The 19,544-nt window shown below is 40.2% G+C and overlaps 1 protein-coding gene across 2 annotated transcripts in view; it reads right to left on the bottom strand.

Annotated features, from left to right (window-relative positions):
- Positions 1-13,708: 13,708 nt before the first annotated feature.
- LOC141018492 (glutamate receptor ionotropic, kainate 2-like) overlaps positions 13,709-19,544 on the bottom strand; it is a 75,819-nt gene continuing 69,983 nt past the window's right edge. For both annotated transcript variants that reach the window (XM_073493483.1, XM_073493484.1), the window contains exons 15-16: positions 19,121-19,371; positions 13,709-15,206 (exon numbers count right to left, since the gene is read on the bottom strand). In XM_073493483.1, the coding sequence (XP_073349584.1) occupies positions 15,042-15,206; positions 19,121-19,371 (416 nt within the window). In that variant the 3' untranslated portion in view covers positions 13,709-15,041. The remainder of the gene's footprint in view (positions 15,207-19,120; positions 19,372-19,544) is intronic.

The following is a 19,544-nucleotide window of genomic DNA, read 5'->3' as shown; positions in this document are numbered from 1 at the left end:
TGGTGACTGCAGGGAATGACTGTTTTTCTTGTTTCAATCAGTGCAGCTCAAGAGTGAAACAACATGGTATGAATCTTGGTTTTGATGATTTATTTTTTTTTTTCCTCTTGGACCTAAGTGTTGGCCATTTTGAATGCTTTTTTTCCATACAGTTGTTGTCGACTTTTAAAGCCACCAATTTTATATCCTGTAGGCCTGATCATTCCGAAAAATCACGATGCATCCTTTTAGCACACACGGTAGCTCATTATAAGAAGGATTAGCAGAAGACTTTTTAAAAAGCTCGAGACCCTCTAAGCGATAATCCAGCCCCGTAGGATTGTTAGCTTGGCTTATGAAGATCTTTAGGGAAACTTTACGGATTCCAGAGGGAATTTTTTAAGCATAAGACGGTGGGGCTGCTAAACACATTCTCTATAACCTTGAAACACTCACTTACATACCTCTCTCTTACATGAAACGGACTGGACCAACTGATTGTCAAAGAGTGAGCGTGTGTGTGCAAGACCGAGAGAGAGAGAGAGAGAGAGAGAGAAAGTGTGTTTGTATGCGTGTTGGGGCAAAACTGTCAGACTGGAACGCCTCTTCTCCAGGAGTCAACACCATTAACATGCGGTTTCCTATTTTTAGACGTAGACACGCGTTAGATAAGACATCATATAATCCAGCTAGGTCATAGTTTTAGATTTAAGGTGATGAACTGATCATTAGACTTCCACTTTTGGTTGTTGCATAATTAGTTGAAAATAACATTACAGTTTATAAATCATAGTATAAGTCATTAATATATATGTAAAGTCACGAGATATAATTGAAATTTTATTAACTTTAAGTAATGCATTTATAAGGAATTAGCTCTGACATAGGTGGATAGCCCTGTATATTGCATGGGATACTTTGTCGTTGTGTGAAAACCTGTAGCTCTCTTTCTATTTAACCGTTTTCATTCGAATCAAACTCACCTTTTTTTTTCACCTTTTTTTACTCCACGCCTTCTTCTTCTTCTTCTTCTTCTTCTTCTTCTTCTTCTTCTTCTTCTTCACTAGTTCAAATAGTCAGCAATCGCCTCTGACCCAGCACAAAGACTCGCCTCGTTTGATTACAGGTGTCGTGTCAGAACCATTACGGTATCATCGCAGCTGCTCTACTTACTTAATACCTCACCAGTTTCTTCCTCTCCGGATATGAATGTCACAGAAGCCGCGTTGCTCTCCCAGCTGTGTTGCAGTAAGACCGAACCACCCGTTTTTCCTCCTCCATCTGTGCCTAACGGTCGTTAGTCGGCACAAGCCAGGCGACGCTCACTCCTCTTCGGGATGACACGCCGCCGCCGCCACTGAGAGAGGGAGAGCGAGAGGGAGGGAGAAAAAAAGAGAGAGAGAGAGAAAGAGTGCTGCTTTTGGTATAACTTGAATCCCAAGCATGGCTTTAGTGGCACTTATTTGTGACCTAACAACTCTTCTCTGACCATATTGAATGTGAAAAGAGCTTATCTGAAGTCGACGCCTCACAAAAAAGTTCACGTCGGGTCGCTTTGGAGTCGTATCTTAATGTTCTGACAAATCAAAATAACTTTGTATGATGATATCAAACTAGCTTGTGTGTTTTTAAGAAAAAAAAAAAGAAGCTCTAAAGTAGACAACCAACTGTTTTTGGTATATTTCTATACCAAAGAGTTCGGCTTTATTTTTTGAAGGCATTTAAACGTTACAACTTGCTGAAGTGCTTGCTATCCTCGCCCCTTTCAGAATAAGAGGGACTTATTCCTGAAAGTGCAACACTGCGGTTGTTTTTTTTTTTCTTTTCTTTTCTTTTCTTTTCCTGTACAGCTTTTTGAATGTGTGCGTGCGTTAAAAATCAAATCTCAACAATGCAGCATGATAGAAGAGAAAAAAAAGAAAAAAAAGTGAATGACCAAACCACATAAGGAGCACAGCCCATGCTCAGATCTTTATGGAAGCAACATCTTTTTGTATGATGTATTTTTACATTTTTACACACAATTCCTCTCAGGATGATGAACTGTTCTCAGGGAATTAACCAAAAAAAGTGTATTTTATTCTTTTGGGAATCATCCACTGACTGACTCAACAAACTCTGCTAAGCAACGGTGAAGAGACATATGTAACTGACTCATGTACTGATATTAGCAACTACCTCTTGAGTTATACATAGTTGTGCATTTCTTTTTGTTTTGTATATTTTTTGATGAGCTTGTACGATTAACTGTAGGTCTCTATTATACTGAGGTGTGAGAAGTTCCCTAGTGTTGCCACAGACTCCCTGGTCTTCCTTCCCAGATCTGATGAGTTGCTTTTTTTCCCCTTTTACTGCAAAACTCTCTCTTTTTTTGTTTACAGCAAAAGCCTACCTCATATGCGCTGTTCCTCCACAAACTCCTTACCTCCTCCCAGCCCCCTCTACCTCCTCCATGCAGTTGTTAATGAAATTGCCACTTGTCGCACTAGAGTCACACACGGCATTTTCAACGAATCAGCCCTGAAACGGCTCGTCACTTGTGACTCCAAATATATCTTACAATCAAAGCTCTTTTTGAAGGTTGTACACAAGTTTTCAGAATGGGCGCGTCCCATCCAGGGTGACGTTTTCTCTGCCAGCTCTGTGTTATACTGTCAGTATACACTCATCACTCAGCTGCAGACAGCCAGTGAGTTTTACCTCAGTTTTGTTGGGCTAGCTATAGACACGTTAAATATTTTACATTTCCGTGTGAACACATTTTGAAAAAGACGTCGACTGTTGTTTTTAGTTTGTAAGTATTTTATCATAACCGTTTTTGTAACCACTTGATATGATGGGCTTAAAGGTGGAGAAGAATAGGATTGTACTTCGCACAAGGAGTGCCTATCTTTATGTTTTGTTTGTCTGACCCTATTACCAAATAGATATTTTCCTCTTTTTGGGCTCCATGGTTAATGGCCTTTGTCAGCCATTTTTACAGCCTCAGATAATCAGAAGTTGTGTGGTTCGGAGCGGATGCCCCTTCTTGTTGCGAAACTACATTTGTAGTTTAGAGCGACACTGTTAACAGTTAACGTGAAATCAGTAGATTTTGTACTAATGGTGACATTGCATAGGTGTCATTCCTAAAAAAAAAAAAAATGTTTATGAAGATGAATATTGTTATCAGTACTCTTTTAAAACTAACTCATGAGATCAAAGATTGATTTTTACATATGACCGTAGTATTATGACTCACACTCAACTGAACGAATCAGTATGCTGCAGTGTTGCAGCCTGCATCTGGAACTGAACACCTGTTTATGCCAGTGAACAAAATACATGACCGTGGTAAAAAAAAAAGAAATAGTGATATTATTGTTATTAGTAGCTTTATATTTTCTTCCAATCAATGTAACTACTGATTGATCTCTTGTTTATTGTCCTGTTCAGTATTCGACACAGCCAAGAAAACCCTCTCATACAGGAGACAAATGGTTATTGTAGAGGTTTGTCAAGGCTGCATGTAGGATAACAAATTGGTAGAATTGTGTTATTAATATTTTCCCACTTGTCTTAAGTTTTGAATCATGCAAACATGAGACAACACAAGCAAAAGAGTCTCATATAATCATCAAAAGGGTTTTGACTCCTGACCAAACATCGTGCACCAGTTGTATCTCAGCAGAACGGTCAGTTTGAGTCTCAGGCATTGAAAAGGGAACATGGCATTCTCAATAATTTGCAGCCACAAAATCCAATTTCTCTGGACCCTAATCCACATTACAACGCTGTGGCTTCTTTATTTGAAATTCACGCAAATCTGAGAGTCGACACTGGTGCGTTATGGAGAAATAAAAGACGAAGAGGGATACACCTGATAGATATATGGCGTTGTGCAGTGTTCAAAGGCACTGCAGAGATGATTATATGGCTCATGTGACACCATGTTGGCAAAGATTGTAATATTTATTGAGATATGGGGATAAATCAGATTACCTTTTGAAAAGCTTTTTGTTTTAGTCCTTTATTTCATTAAATGCAATGTGTAAAGTTGTGGGAGATGAAAGGATAATTCAGGCTGAGTGCTCTTAGTGTTTTTTTTCCTAGAGAGCCGAAGTAATGGCGTTACATCCGGGTTAATATCTGTTCCATTAGCTCACTCAATTTCTTTCATCAGTCCGTCTGAGAAAATTAAGCGTGCTCCTGAAGTGTACCTGCCTTATTCTAAGACAAATCGGCATCCACTGTTGAAAGTAGAAACCTTCCTGACTTGAACAAAGTAAAAGAGGGAAAGAACGATTACAAACAAAAAAAAAAACAAACTACAACTCCCATTGGAGAAAAAGGCGAAGGTATTCAAGTAATCAGACCTCAATTTTGCAGATATCCGTAAAACCAGCAAACGCTCGGCTGTCAAAGCATTCAGTGCTCTGTCCTGTGTCATTACAGACATTTCTGAGCGAGCTGCAACCACGCGCTTTCTCTGTAGACCTGTGACATTTAGCCCACGAACGTTTGGGGGCTTATGGGAAATATTCTCTAAAGGCCGCAAAAACATCATTTTTCAAAAAACTACCGTCCTTATATAAACATGTGAAGCCAGCCACATGATACGTTGATAACGTCTCTGTTCCAAGGACGTAGTGTTAATTATTAGTGTTTTTACAAACGTCAAACGTCAACAGAACCCGGAAGTTTCGCTTTTTTTCTTCGGCTCTCAGTTTCGTCGCTGTCAAGTTCAAACCACGTGTCTCCAAATGTTAAGAAAACACCTTTGTTTTATATTAATATGTCAAACATTTCAGGAAATATACATACTTGCTTTATGGTGGAGAATTAAATGAGAAGATTCAATACAAGTCTCACTTGTCAGTCAGCACTTAGTTAGCTTAGCTTATTTTAGCTCAAAGACTGGAGGCAGTGGAAAGCATTGCTTGGCCCTCTGCAGCACCTCTGAAGCTCTTAAAACAGCAAACATGTTAGTTAACCAGTGGAAACGACATGTCATTTAATAAGTGAGCTTTGGAGGTAATGGCAGGTGGATTTTTGTTATCTTTGGACAGAGGCAGGCTAGCTGTTTCCCTCTGTTTCCAGTCTCTGTGCTAAGCTAGGCTAACTAGTTGCTGTCATGGCGTATATTTCCTAACTGTTGCTTTAAGCTTCATGGCACTGTATTTTTTTTGATACAGTTGAATTACAAAGGGTTTAATGAGCCTTTTCTTGGACGTTAAAGGAGCACGTAGGTTTATTTTAAAGGTTCAAAATCACTAAATTTGAGCTTTTATTGGACAGTGACTTAATCCGGATTAAATTATAATCATCTGTTATTAGTGGGTACATTCGGTGTTGGGATGGTTAAGAAAAAAATAACATTTAGGCCTTCATCACTAAGAAAGAAACCTGAATTATCCTTAATGTATCAAAAGCCTTTGAAGACAGACAGGATTGTACTGCATACTCACAGACATGGAAACCTCAGCAGTCCGTCTCGCTGCTCCCTCATGTGGTTGTTTAGGAGATGACTGCAGATGGGCTGAAGTTCACATACCTCAACTGCTGCCTTTGTCAGCTGCTCTGTGCTTTGCCTTGACTGGAGAAACAATGTATTCTAGTGGATGATCATTTATGATGTTTATTTTTATTTTTTTTTAACTGAACTGTATCATGTCGGATTCATATTGTGTTTATGTACATGAAATCATACTGGAACATCGGACCTCTAAAGGACCTATAAATCCAACCAAGGCAGTTAAAAGTGCAGATACCTCCTTGTATTGACTAATAACCTCACATTTCTCATGTTTGTTTATGTTTTTACTCTCTACATCGTGGCCAGAGGGAGTCTTCCATGCTCTCTTACTCTGGAGTATGTCTAGAGCCAAGCACTGATTGCTTTTGAATGGGGAAAAAAAAATTTCTTCTATGTGCATATCACACATTATTTTAGCCCCAATATAAGTGTACTGCCTTTTTTATTTCTGTGATTCTTGGATTGGATTTTTAAATATGTCAGAAATGTTTTACTTGATTGGAAAATAAACATATTATATTGGCATTAAAGTATGTATAATTTCCTACTAGACACTGAAGTGGTCGATTGTGTTCTTTGATATCTGTTTTATTCATAATTTAAAATTCACTCATACACATTTGTACACAGGCTTGCTTTTCACCTTTTTGGGGGTTTCATGTTTCTGAGTTAAAGGTGAATCCAACCAATTTTACACATGAAAGTCAGGTTCTTCTGTAGTCTAACCACATAACGCGAGTGATTATCTGAGCTTGGAGACTTAAAATTTATAACAGAGTGGTCTAATGAAAGCTACTATCGAGTTACATTTGCATTTGTACAGGATCTGGCATTTTTTTTAAAAACTTGACCCAGATTAAGGACTAAAAATCAGAATATTTCTTCCTGTGCTGCTTTAATTGTGCCCATTATTTTTAAAGGTAAATTCAGGCATTTTTCAACCTGAGATCTATAAAACAATAAGTAATAATGTTATAATAGTAGAGGAATAGGCAGTTTGCCACTTGGCTAACCAGAACAGCTCAGGTAGCTGCCTGGTTGCCACCTAAATCCTTATCTATTGCTAATCCAAGGGGCGAATTTCTGTGTTCAAAATATATATATATATATCTATATATTCTTTTTATATTTCTCCCTTGCAAGTCACTTGTGTGTAACTTCAATACCTGTGGTAGCTTTTTCTTCATTGGGTCTACACAAAAAATACCATATATTTTGGACTTTTATAACTCAAAAATATCCAACTTTCTCTTTCCAGCTTTTCAAATGTGAAGATTCACCGCTTATCTCTGTTTTATACCTGTGAAAACTGATACAGATCTCGGGGAGTTCTACTGTATATGTGAGTAAAGTAGTATAAAGCCTTGTATGGCTCTAGAGGAAGCTGAATGTAACCTGATAAACTACCTCCAGTGATGTCACTCTGTGGCTTAATTGCATTGTGGGTAATTTAGGCATCACTGCAGTCCACTGGTCCATCATTGTACTCCTATAAAACTGCTGGACTCATTATTGACAGGAAAAAATAAAATTGATGCAACAGAAGCAGAGATATCACCTTTTTTATTCCATGCATTCTTCTTCCTTTTCAAAACCTGGCGCCTACATTACCCAGAATGCAACTTAGCCACTGAGTGACATCACTGGAGGAGCTGCAGTTTCTGCAGCTTCCTCTGGAGCCACAAAAAGCTTCTTTTTTTTTTTCTTTTTTTTTACATGTGTTACATGTTGTCCTCCACAAGAACTGCAAAGACACTTTAATTAGTTAAATTGGTGAAGCTACCCTTTAAACGCTTTTTGACACCAGCTCAACTCATTAATTTCCATCTTTTTTGACCTCGTTGTAAGTCACTTCTTCATAAACAGCAAGACACATCAAATCAAAGTAAGTGATGACAGAGTTCAACGTGGAGGAAAAAAATGTATTTCTTGATTTGATCAGTTCCCCATCTTCTCCACTAGGGGGCAACCTAGTGCCGCTGTAACAGTGTTCCCCCTCAGGCCTGTGAAGGACACAGCCAAAGCAGATTAATCACCTCAACACATCTGACTCACCAAAGACTCTGGTGTTTCTTCACAGCCCTCTCTCTATTCTCCTGCTCCTCTTTAATGGCCAAGCGCCTGGCTTTTTATAACCAGCTGTCTCTCTCACTGTCTCACTGCTAAGCACATCCAGGCTTGAGGGGGTCCATTAAATGAACGCTCTTTGTTTACAGTTTCCCTTTGTTACCCACCATGATTTTCCTATACGGCTCCCCCCTTTTTTTCATACACAATCTCTGGAGATGGCTTCGTCAAGGTCAGGCTATTTTTATGGCATGCGATATCGGAGGTATTGCAGTGAGGCGGTGATAAGGAGAAAGACCGGGGAGAAAGGATATGGAGAGCTAAAGGATAAATACTGCCGGGCTTTTGCTGCAAACAGTACGGTGTGTGTTTTCAGGACGTCAGAGGCAGAACGCAGGCCGGAGAGATGAGAGGAGTACATATCTTTTCCGTCTTTATCCCCATCGTCCTATTCCTCATTCCTAAACTGCATGTTGACCTTTGTAGTACCGCCTCCAGGCTGTATGCTTTAACCTTTCCAGTGAGATAGAAGGGGCCCCTGCACTGGGAATACAAGATAAATCACAACTGCTGTCTGTTAATGCGACAGGCAACAACACACACTGGCATGCAGGCACTGTCGAAAACCTCTGTCCTTTTTTACAAAACCCAAAAACACACACACACACACACACACACACACATGCACGCATGTTCGCAGATGGCCATGCCTCCATAAAGATGTCCACAGCATCAGCGCACTTGGCTGTTACATCTACAAGTGCCCCCTGAATTATTCATCCCTCATTAAAATGCACTATGAGTAATGATAGCCAGGAGTGTGTTTTTTAGGTTTTCTTTTTGTTTGAGGTAGAACACAGGGGTCATTAGGAGTCATTTCTGGTCAATTTTGTATGATCAACCATGCTCCAGAGAAAGACGAGAGGAAAAAAAAAAATCCCATTTACTTTCTGTGCATCGGGAATTCATGTTGAAAGAGATCAAAGGGGACAGACAAAGAGATGAGAGAATCGACATCTTCTCGTCTCCATTTGGCTCCCTATGAGAGGAAGAAAATTACTTTAAAGCTGCTGCCTTGATGAAAGAAAAAGGCGTTATGGCTGATGTATTCCTCCAGAGGTGGAATCAACAGTATGAATGACTCAAAGGCAGAGGAGACAGGAGGGGGGTTAGAAAGAGAACATTTGTTTGAGAGAACAATTTTTTGTTGAGGAACGAGAGTGCTATTTGACAGTGGTGGAGAAAACAGCGATTCCCCTGTCAGGAGATGCGACTGGTTCGACACTCAGCGCTGTTATTTCCGGTGTATGCATATAGAAAAAAAGGCAGCAGATGTCATCAGCTAGAGAGCTCATTTGCAGGATCAGTCTGGGGATTTTTATCAGAGCAATGTGTGCCTCAAAATGAATATTTGGTGTCATACTCAGCCACAACCTTGTTTTCCCCCGGACAAGTGTAGAATAGGTCATGAAAATAAAATAGCCTCCAAACATCCCATTACTTTCTCTCACCCCTACTCTGAGAGACGACCAGCACTGTCATTTTTCTGACAGAGCTGTCAAAGCATCGAGCCCACCATCCTAGTTACACATAAAGCAAATAGAAATGAAAACATTGTCAGTGAAAAGACTCATGGGGTAACGGAGACGCCAGGAGCAGGGTGAATCACTTAGCAAGCTGTGCTCCTCCATTCTGCAGCTGCCACCCACCACAACACATCTGCCAGTGGGAAAAAAACACTCAGATAGAAAACCACATCCAAACAAATTGCTACATGACACAAAAGATCACTTCTTCAAATTGAAATTCATTTGCAGTCGAAACGGGGGTTTGTCCCCATGGGTACGCAAAACCCACATACAGGTGGCAAATAGTGGAGACTGTGCACACAGACATTACACATAGTTCCAGTAAGACCATTAGATTTCTTCACGTGGGACCAGTGGCTCTTCCAATGCGCCTCCCTGTGCTATCTCTGGGCAGACACATGCCACTGCTGGGCAGGATCCTAATGCGTACCAAATCATCACTTTTCAACCAACAACGCCTGCCCGGCTCAGCCAGTTACTGCAATTCCCCTTTTATTGCATTTCCCCAGGATTTCATATTATACATGCTGAACTCCACAGAAAGGAGTCAAAGCTCATTTTGAGACCCGAAATGGCCACAGAAGGGGAATCATCCATCGCAGGCTGAATATTGCGCCGAAAAACTGCTACTAGCTTTGTTGATATGAGCCACATGGTAACAAATCATTAAATTATTTACGCGGAGCATGCCAGAGATCAGCGATTTGCTTTAGGGAGGGCGAATAAAACGTTGAATTATTGAGTTTTTGCCTTTTTATTCGAAAGCAACAGATGCTTTTGCAGTCAGCACTTTCATTTGCTCTTGCCTGAAACACTGAGCAGCAAGTTATTTTATTTAATTTATGTCGTTTCATATTTAGACTTAGTTTTCTCACAGTTTGTAATAAAATCAATTATACATTCTGAGATGAGTCATATTTCCAAGCATTACTCTGTATATGAGTTGCAGTGATTTGCATATTCATACATAATTGCAGGGATGAGCCTATGGATAAAATCCTTAATGTGATTATAATCATATTATTCCACAAACACTGGGATATTGTCCCTTTACTGAAAACCAAGCAAACAAGACAAAAAGTCTACAGCCATGCTAGCAGCTTTGTAAGACGTGTAGGCACAGCAGTTCTTTGAGCTAAATGCTAAAGTCAGCATGCTAACATGCTCATAATGACAGTGCCAACATGTTGATGTTTACCATGATAACCATCTTAGTTTAGCATATTAGCGACATTTGCTGATTAGCAATAATAATAATAAAGCACAACTTAAGTTGATGGGAATGGTGGGCTTCATTGCTGCATCGCCACATGCACACTGTGGTGGTCGGGTTGGTTTTGCAGGTACATGTATTTAGTTGTTGACTTAAGTACTGGGGAAATTAAAATTTGACTGATGATTGATGACACTAAGTGAAATATCAGGGGATCAAAGTTATTTTAATTCATCCTGAGTGGACAAAACTGGCGAACCGACCAACCGACAGAGTTTGTTGGGGTAATTCAACAATCAAATCAAGGTACTTAATCATATTGGTGCAAAGATAATACATAAAATTCAATTTTGCAATAACGAAGTGCTCATCATTGATTTGTACCGTTGCCCACAGTGGTCTAATACACAAAGGGATATTTAGGGAATAAACACCGAGGTATAAACAGCATGGCAAAATTTGTGATGGTAGACAATCTTATAACATCTTTGGGTACAATCGACCCCCGCTACCGTATGTAATGACTTTAGAAGCACATGTACTGCTTGTTTAAAAGGAAAAAAATCAAAGTGGGTTTACAGTACATGATTCTTAATCTGGGATCCTGAATTATTAAACCACCGGGAAATGAGCAGAGGAATATATTTCCTCCTTCACGAAACCTTCCATGGCAGGTGCTATTAGCCTATAATATCTGTATGACAAACCAAAGTCACATTCAGAAAGCAATTTTCTGTCCACAACGCAATCTCGGCCATTAATTGCCTAATGAACAAGATGTTATCCAAGGATACCTTTCCAATGACCACTTAGGAAAAGGAGGAAGAGGACTTAATATGATGGAAATAAGTGTGACAGACTAAACGGTCCCTGCTGAACGCACTGACGCATACACTGACCTTCCCTGTCAATCTGGAGGGCAGACAGGGTGGCCATTTATGTTGTGGCGGCAGAGCCCGGGCTGCAGAAACAGTTTTCATCATTACTCCCAAAAAAACCCTGTCAGAAACCCGGTGCTGTCTGACCGCCTGCCGCCGCCTGTGGGAGGGAGAATAACAATAAACAATGAAAAATCAGAGAGTCAGGAGGCGTGGAACGTTCTCGGGCCCCTTTTGTCAGGCTGAGCAGCCTCCTGTGCATCATTGTGAATTCTGTATACCAGCAAGTCATCTGGATTTCTGTGATCTCAGAGGGGTGATTTTAGAAATGCAGAGAAAGTGATACGCAGCCCGGCACACGGCCAGTTGGAAAAAAAAATAGCTGCTCAACATGCTTACAATCTTGATTTGATTAACAACTTAGCAATTACCTAATGCATTCCCTTGGATAATGCAAATCACGTCTTTGGGCACTTAATCAATTAGAAGAGGCTGACATTTCAGGATATTGCAAGACATAATGCTCATCATTATGCTTGATGCACTCTAAAATGAGTTACCAAAACATACCCTGTCTTCTGTTCAGTTGTTACTCAGAGAATAGGAAAAAAGCCGCATGAATAATATAAGGCAGTGCTACAATCATGACATTTTTAATGACATTATTTGTAAAACCTTGCATCAATGTCAAATTCCATGAGCTCATATTTGTTTTCGACAGGACAGCCAAGCCTTTGGAGTCGCTTCTAATAAATGTTTCCAAGTATTCAATCACTGCAGCTCGCACCACGAGATTTAGCTGCGTGGAAAATGACAAGCAACACTGGTAGAATGCCAATGAGTTTCAGGAGTACGTCTTCCCTGTCAATTTTCATCATGTGTTGAGTATGTGGCGGTTTTAAATAAGTCGTTAACTATATCCACACATGTACAGCAGAGATTTCAGCACTAGCGCCGGCCCGTGTTTGGGTGCCCGTCTCTGAAATCCCTGGATTAACAGGTCAAATGAGTCACTGGGTGGGAAGACAGGGGCAGTGAAGAAGTAACCTACCAAGTATGCTTGTCATTTCACAACATGGAACAACAGACAGGAAGTGTCGTGGGGCCAAATGCGGTTGTGAAGAGAAAAACACATCTGGAGACAATTAGCGGATAAATTATCTGCTCCGTCCACTCAAGGCTACAAGAGAGGAGCGACCCAAAGGTGAGACATTTACCTCAAAGCTGCTGATTATTCCCCTGTCAGATTTACTGCAACTGCACTTACATTCACAAGTCGCCCGTTACTGAGGTTCAGAATTCACTCCTGATCTTGGATGAGGCAGTTTATAAAACAAACTTGTCATCTGGTAGCCAGTTGACACGATCTTCCTCAGCAGATAAATGTCTAGTTGGGATAGTAGATGTTCAATATTGACATTTTTTAATGGGAACTTTCATCCATTGTTGGCTTCAAAGTTCACAGTGAGAAGTTGACAAGGTGACTGAAGAAGATGTGATGTGCTCCAGCTACTCATTGGATCTTGTGTTGGGAGTGTTTTCTTCAAAGCTGAATATTAATTTAAACTGCCCGTCCTCAATGCAAAGATCTTAACTAGTTTCAATCATTATCTTGAATCAAGTTTTCTTCTTCTAGTGCAGGAATTCGTGTTATTCTGTTGAAAGGTAATTCTGTATTTTCCAACTGACCCTATTTTCCCAAGATTTGTTTCTAAGTGATTCAAAGGGAAGACAATTTTTTAATTTGGTCCAATATTGAGCGACAGCGGGCTAAAATGTAATCCCCTAGGGGGCGACTGCGAACCAACAAAGTACATCCATTCAGCAAATTAACTACAACTATCAACAGAACGTCAAGTACTTACAATTTTGATGTGATGACGTCTATGTGTTGTGTTTTATATCTACTGCAGTTAGCATGCTAACCAGCTAGCCCAAACTCATCCTGGTCCAAAGGTCCCGTTTAAGCAACGTTAACCCCAACACTCCCCCGGTGCTCTGAATTCCAAGTCAGTACTGCTAGCTGTATGGCTGAGCGAACTAGCTAATGACAGCTACAGCTGACAGTCTGATAACATTATAGGATAGTTGCCTACAGAGATAGACCTTTTTTAAATTGAAGAATATTATCCTTTTTGTGAAACCAAAAACAGCTGCACACCAAAGCCACCAATCTCCATTTGCAAAAACAGTAATTTTACTGTTTTAAAACCTCAATCAGATTTGACAAAAAAACAAAAACAACAAAAAAACAAACCCCAAACCCTCCAAAAATCATCATCTCTGGTTTGGTTGAAATAATTCACTGTGTTAGAGACATTGCAGCCTTTTTAGCAGCTACCAGCTGCAGTGGTCTCACTCAAAAATTGTTGTCCCCATGAGTCACTAAAACAGTGGGAAAAAAGGGTCAAGGTTGAGGAAAACCGAAGTTTCCCTTTAAGTAAAACTTTTAGGACTTCACATCAGTCTTTATTAACTAGATTTTGCAGTCTACTACGGCTAAAACACAGTCTGGTAACAGCATTGTAGCCTGGCAACTAGAAACACAAGCAACAAGCGATTTGCATGTTTTACTATGTCTTTCATGGTGACTCATCATATCTACCAATAGTCAAACACACTTGCTGTCAGTTGGACTTTGCCAACAGACGAACCGCTCCAATTTCTAGAATGAGTCACCACCTTTCCTACTTTCAGCACCACTTGATATACAGGTTTCATTGTTCTTACGCACCACATTGTCCCCAGACAGTATGTACAGCTGGCCCCACGATACCGACAGACAAAAGACTGAATCTCTGATTGATGAGAGAAATGAACCCTACACAGCAGAGTTTGAAGCCCCACGGCCAACAGTTGACAGAGTTTGAGGGCTCAGTTGGTATCTGCTACATATTTTGTCCACAGGAGGGGCTACCATGATACAAAGTACTACAAAACTTCTTGTTCTTGTACAAAAACAAACATTTTTGTAGAAATCCTGCATTTTTAAACAACAACTGATACAGAGTGACAATTGCAACCGCGTGAAAGGACGGACATGAAGAAGGACTTTGACAGTTTACATTGCTTGTAGAGGCTTTGAACAGAACAGGCATGGTAGAAAGTTCTTTACAATGGCAGAACTTTGGCACGAGAAAGGCATTACAGAAGAAAATGATGAGTATTCGACAAGGTCAGCATAGATGATCCCAAACTAAATATCACTTTTATACATCAGTTCATAGTAAACCATTTGGCACTGACTACCGTTTCCCTTTTTGTTTGGTGTGAGATTAGTGTTTGTTCGAATCATTTGAAAGAAACTCAAGCCACTGAAGGGAGGGACCGATGGGGTCACACACACATGGAGGTAAGACAAAAGGGCATTGACATCAACAGAAAAACTACATCTGGTGTTACTGTCACAATAGAATTTTCCCTTCTGCACGGGTGTCAGATGAGAGAGTGTGTGTGTGTGTGTGTGCCTATATGTGTTATGTGTGTGTTTTTAAGTCCACCTCTAGTGTGGACCAGACTTATGTTTTGTCCCAACCTGCTTGGATAATCTTTCATTTTACATACATTTGGGTCCTTCCCTTCCAGCTCTCTTCGAAAAGTGAACGTCACAGTGAGGTGACACTGCTCAGGTATCTATATTTCCACAGGAAACATCTGTCTACATAAGCAAGTGGGTTCAAAAGAATCCTGTTTTGGACTGCTAACCTCAGTCTGTGGCTGAGTCAGCATCAATTTGACCCCGCCGTCACCCCTCCGTGGTTTTAATCGAGGGGTGTGTTCGGGGGGGTTATGCTCAGTGTTCATGCCATGGTTTCCTTTCCTGGGAGTCTCCTGTCGTTGAACGTGTGCATGTTAATGACCTCCTCTGTCTTAACGATGACGGGCGGCTGAGGCTTCTGTTTGAGGCGGCGTTGGCACTTCAGAGACACGCGCAGCTCGTCCATCATGGCGCTGCAGAATGAACGCTGCAGAAGGCAACAGGAAAGAGGGAAAAGTTAGAGCTGGCACCGTGTGGTCTGACACACGAGTCAAAACTGTTCAACTCAGCCAACAACCATTGAAAACACTGAATATTGATACTGGATATGAGAATCATTGCCAATATGTACTGTAGAGATTAATCTTTTTTTCCTGTGATCTGGAATACATCTGTCCACTCCAGTTGATGTTATATGCCAAAGGGTATATTCTGTCAACTCGGCCTATATTTACATAAATGGACCTTGATTAGGATAAAATCTGAAGACTATTTAAATTTGCTGTTTAATAAAACTATTCAAGTGGAAATAATATCAGGCTTTTAAATAAAATAGACAAAATAAGGCAGAATCTAACTACACAGAATATACCCTTAGATGCATATTCAGTCACAGAATTAAACTGTACAAGAAAAATGTGGACAAAAACATTTGTAACATCTTACTTAGTTCAAAAGTATTTTTAACCTGCCTGTGGACACCCAAAGAATGTACTCATTTGTTGAGCATGAAAATCAAACCATAAAAACAGCCTCATACCAAAAGCACATAAAATTATGTAGACATGCTTTTGGACTTGATGTGAGAAGTCTAGTTTAAACAGCCCAAAATCACAAATTGCAAAGAGCTTTACAAGGCTTTACGATTTGGATTAGGACTTTAATGGGAAAGAAAGGAGGAAACCTGCTGCTGTTGGCCAGAAAAGATCTTGATCTCAAGAGACCAAGTGTGGAAAAAATTTCATAATCAACTTTCCCACTTTTATTTATGTCTCTATGTTCTTTGTGCTGTTATTATCTTTATACTCAAAAAGATAATTGTCTGTTGAGTGAATGTGTTCCATGTTTACAAAACCCTCAAAAATAATTTTTCCAGGTTTGACAGGTCCTCAAGAGCCCAGAAAGAAAACGAACCAATGTTTTTACAGGTTATGTAACACTCCTCATGATGTCTTCACTGATCTGCATGTATGAAATTGGTGATGTGTCCCTTTAACGTTGCCTTTGTATTTTCATCTACTAGCTGAAAATAAGGAAAGAAAAGTAGATGTATAGCACCAGGGATTACTCAAGCTACTGACAGCACTGGAAACCTCTTAATTTAGTTCCTACACAATATCTTTGGGAATTACAGGACATCATTTACAGGTCTGATCCGTCCCAGATTTTCCCCTCGTCAAGCTTTACTGTCACACAATAGTCTGAATGCTGTTTCAGAGCCTTCTGTACCCTGCCAAGAACTGAGAGAAACATTTGTAATGTCGTCTTGCAAGCAAAAAATGTAAAGGTGTTGAGTAAAGGACAAAAAAAAAAAACACTTCAGCAGATTAAATCCAAAAATATTGGTACTTTGTTTTGAACATCAATCAACCCCCCGCAGTGACACGTGTTATGTAACGTCTGTAATATGAGCCTCTGTTGTCCTTGCATTATGTATGTGGTGTGAAATCCCATAAAACGTCAATATCTCGTGTGCCAGAGAAATTCCCATACATTCACTTTTTGATTATGCAAAATCTAATTCAAATTATGAGAGAAGATATAAAAGAAGAGGGAGAGCAGTGAAGTATGAAGCTATTATTTTTCAGTTTGTGTATGAGCGTAGGTGTGTGAGGCTGATATCTGTAGGTGGCTTATGCACCACATATTGCTTTTTTCTCCTCCATATTTACATATATGTGTCTGGCGAATGAATGAGATATTTTACATCCTCGAGGAGATGAGTGATTACACAGAGGGGCAGGAAAGGGTGAGAGAAACGGTGGAAAAACAATGAGGAGGGATATGGATTAGAGTGATGGAGAAAAGAAGGGGGTAAGAAAACGGGTGATGTTGGGGTGGAGGAGGTTGGCAGGGAAAGAAAATAGAAAAGGGGAAGCTTGTTGTCAGCATGTAAATTACTAGCACCTTGGCAGCCAAGAGACTGTGGCATTTGCAAATTATCTGAATATTGTGACCCAGTCTTGCAGCTCTTGATTAATGATGGCTAAGATGAGCTCTGAAACATATGCAGAGCGTATAAAAAGCCAGAAACTAATTACTATCGCAATAAAGTAACACGCCGCTGTGCTGTGCTAATTCTGTAGATGTAAATAATTAAAACATGCTATCAAACGGACTTTCACAATTATCGGGAAACATCACTGTACAAGTTAAAGTGCACTAAAATACATACTCCACACTGTGTGATGAATCATGTGCGCTCAGGACTAAAATAGAGCAGAGAACGGCCTGAAATGCATTCAGTCCTTTGCTAGAAAGAAACATAACCAGAGGGGGAGAAAAAAAGCTGCAAATATGCTGCACTGTTTGCATCTCAAGATTAAAGGATAAGTTTGCTTATTTTTTTTCCAAGTCTGCCTTGAAAGAATGCTCACATGGCCAAACGTACAATGGAAGAGATTTTGGCTGCAGTGATCGTTCCTCTCGTCCATACTGGCTGTGAAGAGATCCCGTCCAGTCCTTCAGGCTAAAATGCAGTGTGAGTTAGCACGCTATCTCCCAACTTTAGTAGAAAATGTTGACACTTTATTATCATCCCACCATTGCAGCTCAGCAAGGAAACACAAAGAGGAATATTGAACTAAAGAGACTAACTTAAATGCACTTGATTTAGCTAAATAAGACGCCTGAAACACCATTTTAGCTTCAGCTCAAGGGATCTCTTCTCAGCCGGTATGGACAGGAGGAGGAATTACCAACAGCACACGTACACATAGGCATGTGGGTATTGTTTTCAGAAAGACTTGAAAAATGTGAACTCATCCCCAACTCATTCCCGAACCTGCAAAACAGAACAAACGTGCAAACTAAAAACACAAGTGTACAATACAGTACGTGTGTTGTGCTGTATTTGATAGTTTAAGTCCCCACGAAGACAAAATCGATGTTTAAGTGTTTTTAATCACAGATGTCTTGCTCTTTCTACACACCAGCGTCAGTCCCAATAGTGGTGATCGTTTTGTAGATAGTCTAAATGGTATTTTAGAGTGCCGAATGTCCTAGAAAACCAAAAAAAGTGTTGATGACTCATCCAGCACCGGGGGGCGTATACTAATTTCAATTTTTATGAAGCTATGAAATGAAAAATGGCGCCATGCCAGAGTTGAGAGTTTCATGAATTACTGTACAAAAACACAACTTTACAACTTAATTCTCTGATTTGAGTAAATCTAAATCGGACTTTATGGAGAAAGTGCTATTGGCTACCATAATACCATGCCAATCAATACTATGTTGAAGCAAATAGCGATCGACTATCTTAATCTGGCTTACCAGTGTTTTTTTTTAGAAGAAAGATGAACATCATTTTTTTTTCTTTACTATTTTTTCTTTGTTAAACCCTACTGTCTAAAAACTTAAAATAAACTAGCTTTAGTAAAGTTCATACATGTAGGTTACATGTTAAAAAGCTAAAGCAATCAAAATTCCCTTGTATAATAATGTCTTCATAATGATAAGCCAGCAGCAAGATAAAGCTTGTTGGCAAGGCGACTTTAAATGTTACGCTAAAAGCCAGTTGTTCTGCTGCCGTCTGGCATGAGATACCAGAGTATCTGCTGCCAAACCAGCAGACTACGGAGCATCTTCTTTCCTCAGGCTGTGAGAAACCTCAATCCTCAGCACCCGTCATAAAAAAATCGTTTTAATTTTCGGTATCTTATCCAGTGAAGCGCTAATGCATATCTCCCTGCTGATGGTCTTGTTTGCTTATGTAGGTCATATAGAGACATTTGTATCAAGATGAGAAGTATGTTTAAATTTGGGGATGAGTGATGACTAAGAGATCATCCTCAATAATATAATAGAGATCTGAACTGACGACCTTTGAGATATAAAGCTGATATAAAAGTAAAATAAAGCTGAAATATTCTGAACGTGCATCAGAGAAGACTGCAGTACCTTCTCCAGCTGGGCGTTCTGTTTAGACTTATAAAGGACCTCCCCCACAGCCACAAACACTGACAGCACCAGTCCCGCAGCCAGCACGATGAAGATCCCTCCGATGTTCTGCACCCCCAGAGCGCTGGCCTCTTTGCTCTCCTCCTCGGGACAGCCGTTCCCTCTCCACCACTTCTCCTTCATCATGTGCAGCTTCCCTTCCTCCTGCAGCTGCAGAATGGCTATCGTGATCTTGTCCCGGTACGGAGAGCCTGCGAGGAGGAAAACACAGCATGGATAACAGCCAGATATGAAAGGAAATGTGCCTAGCAAAGTCATTGTTGAGTAGGTATATATAAGTGTTGGTGGGTGTATGAAACACGCTCTGGCTTGCATGTGATCATATAACCTGTCATGTTATTGTTGGCTGCTTAGAGGGAGTTTT

Source organism: Pagrus major, chromosome 22 (genome assembly GCF_040436345.1).
Source record: "Pagrus major chromosome 22, Pma_NU_1.0".
Classification (NCBI taxonomy): Eukaryota; Metazoa; Chordata; class Actinopteri; order Spariformes; family Sparidae; genus Pagrus; species Pagrus major.
This window is presented reverse-complemented; position numbering and strand designations above follow the sequence as displayed.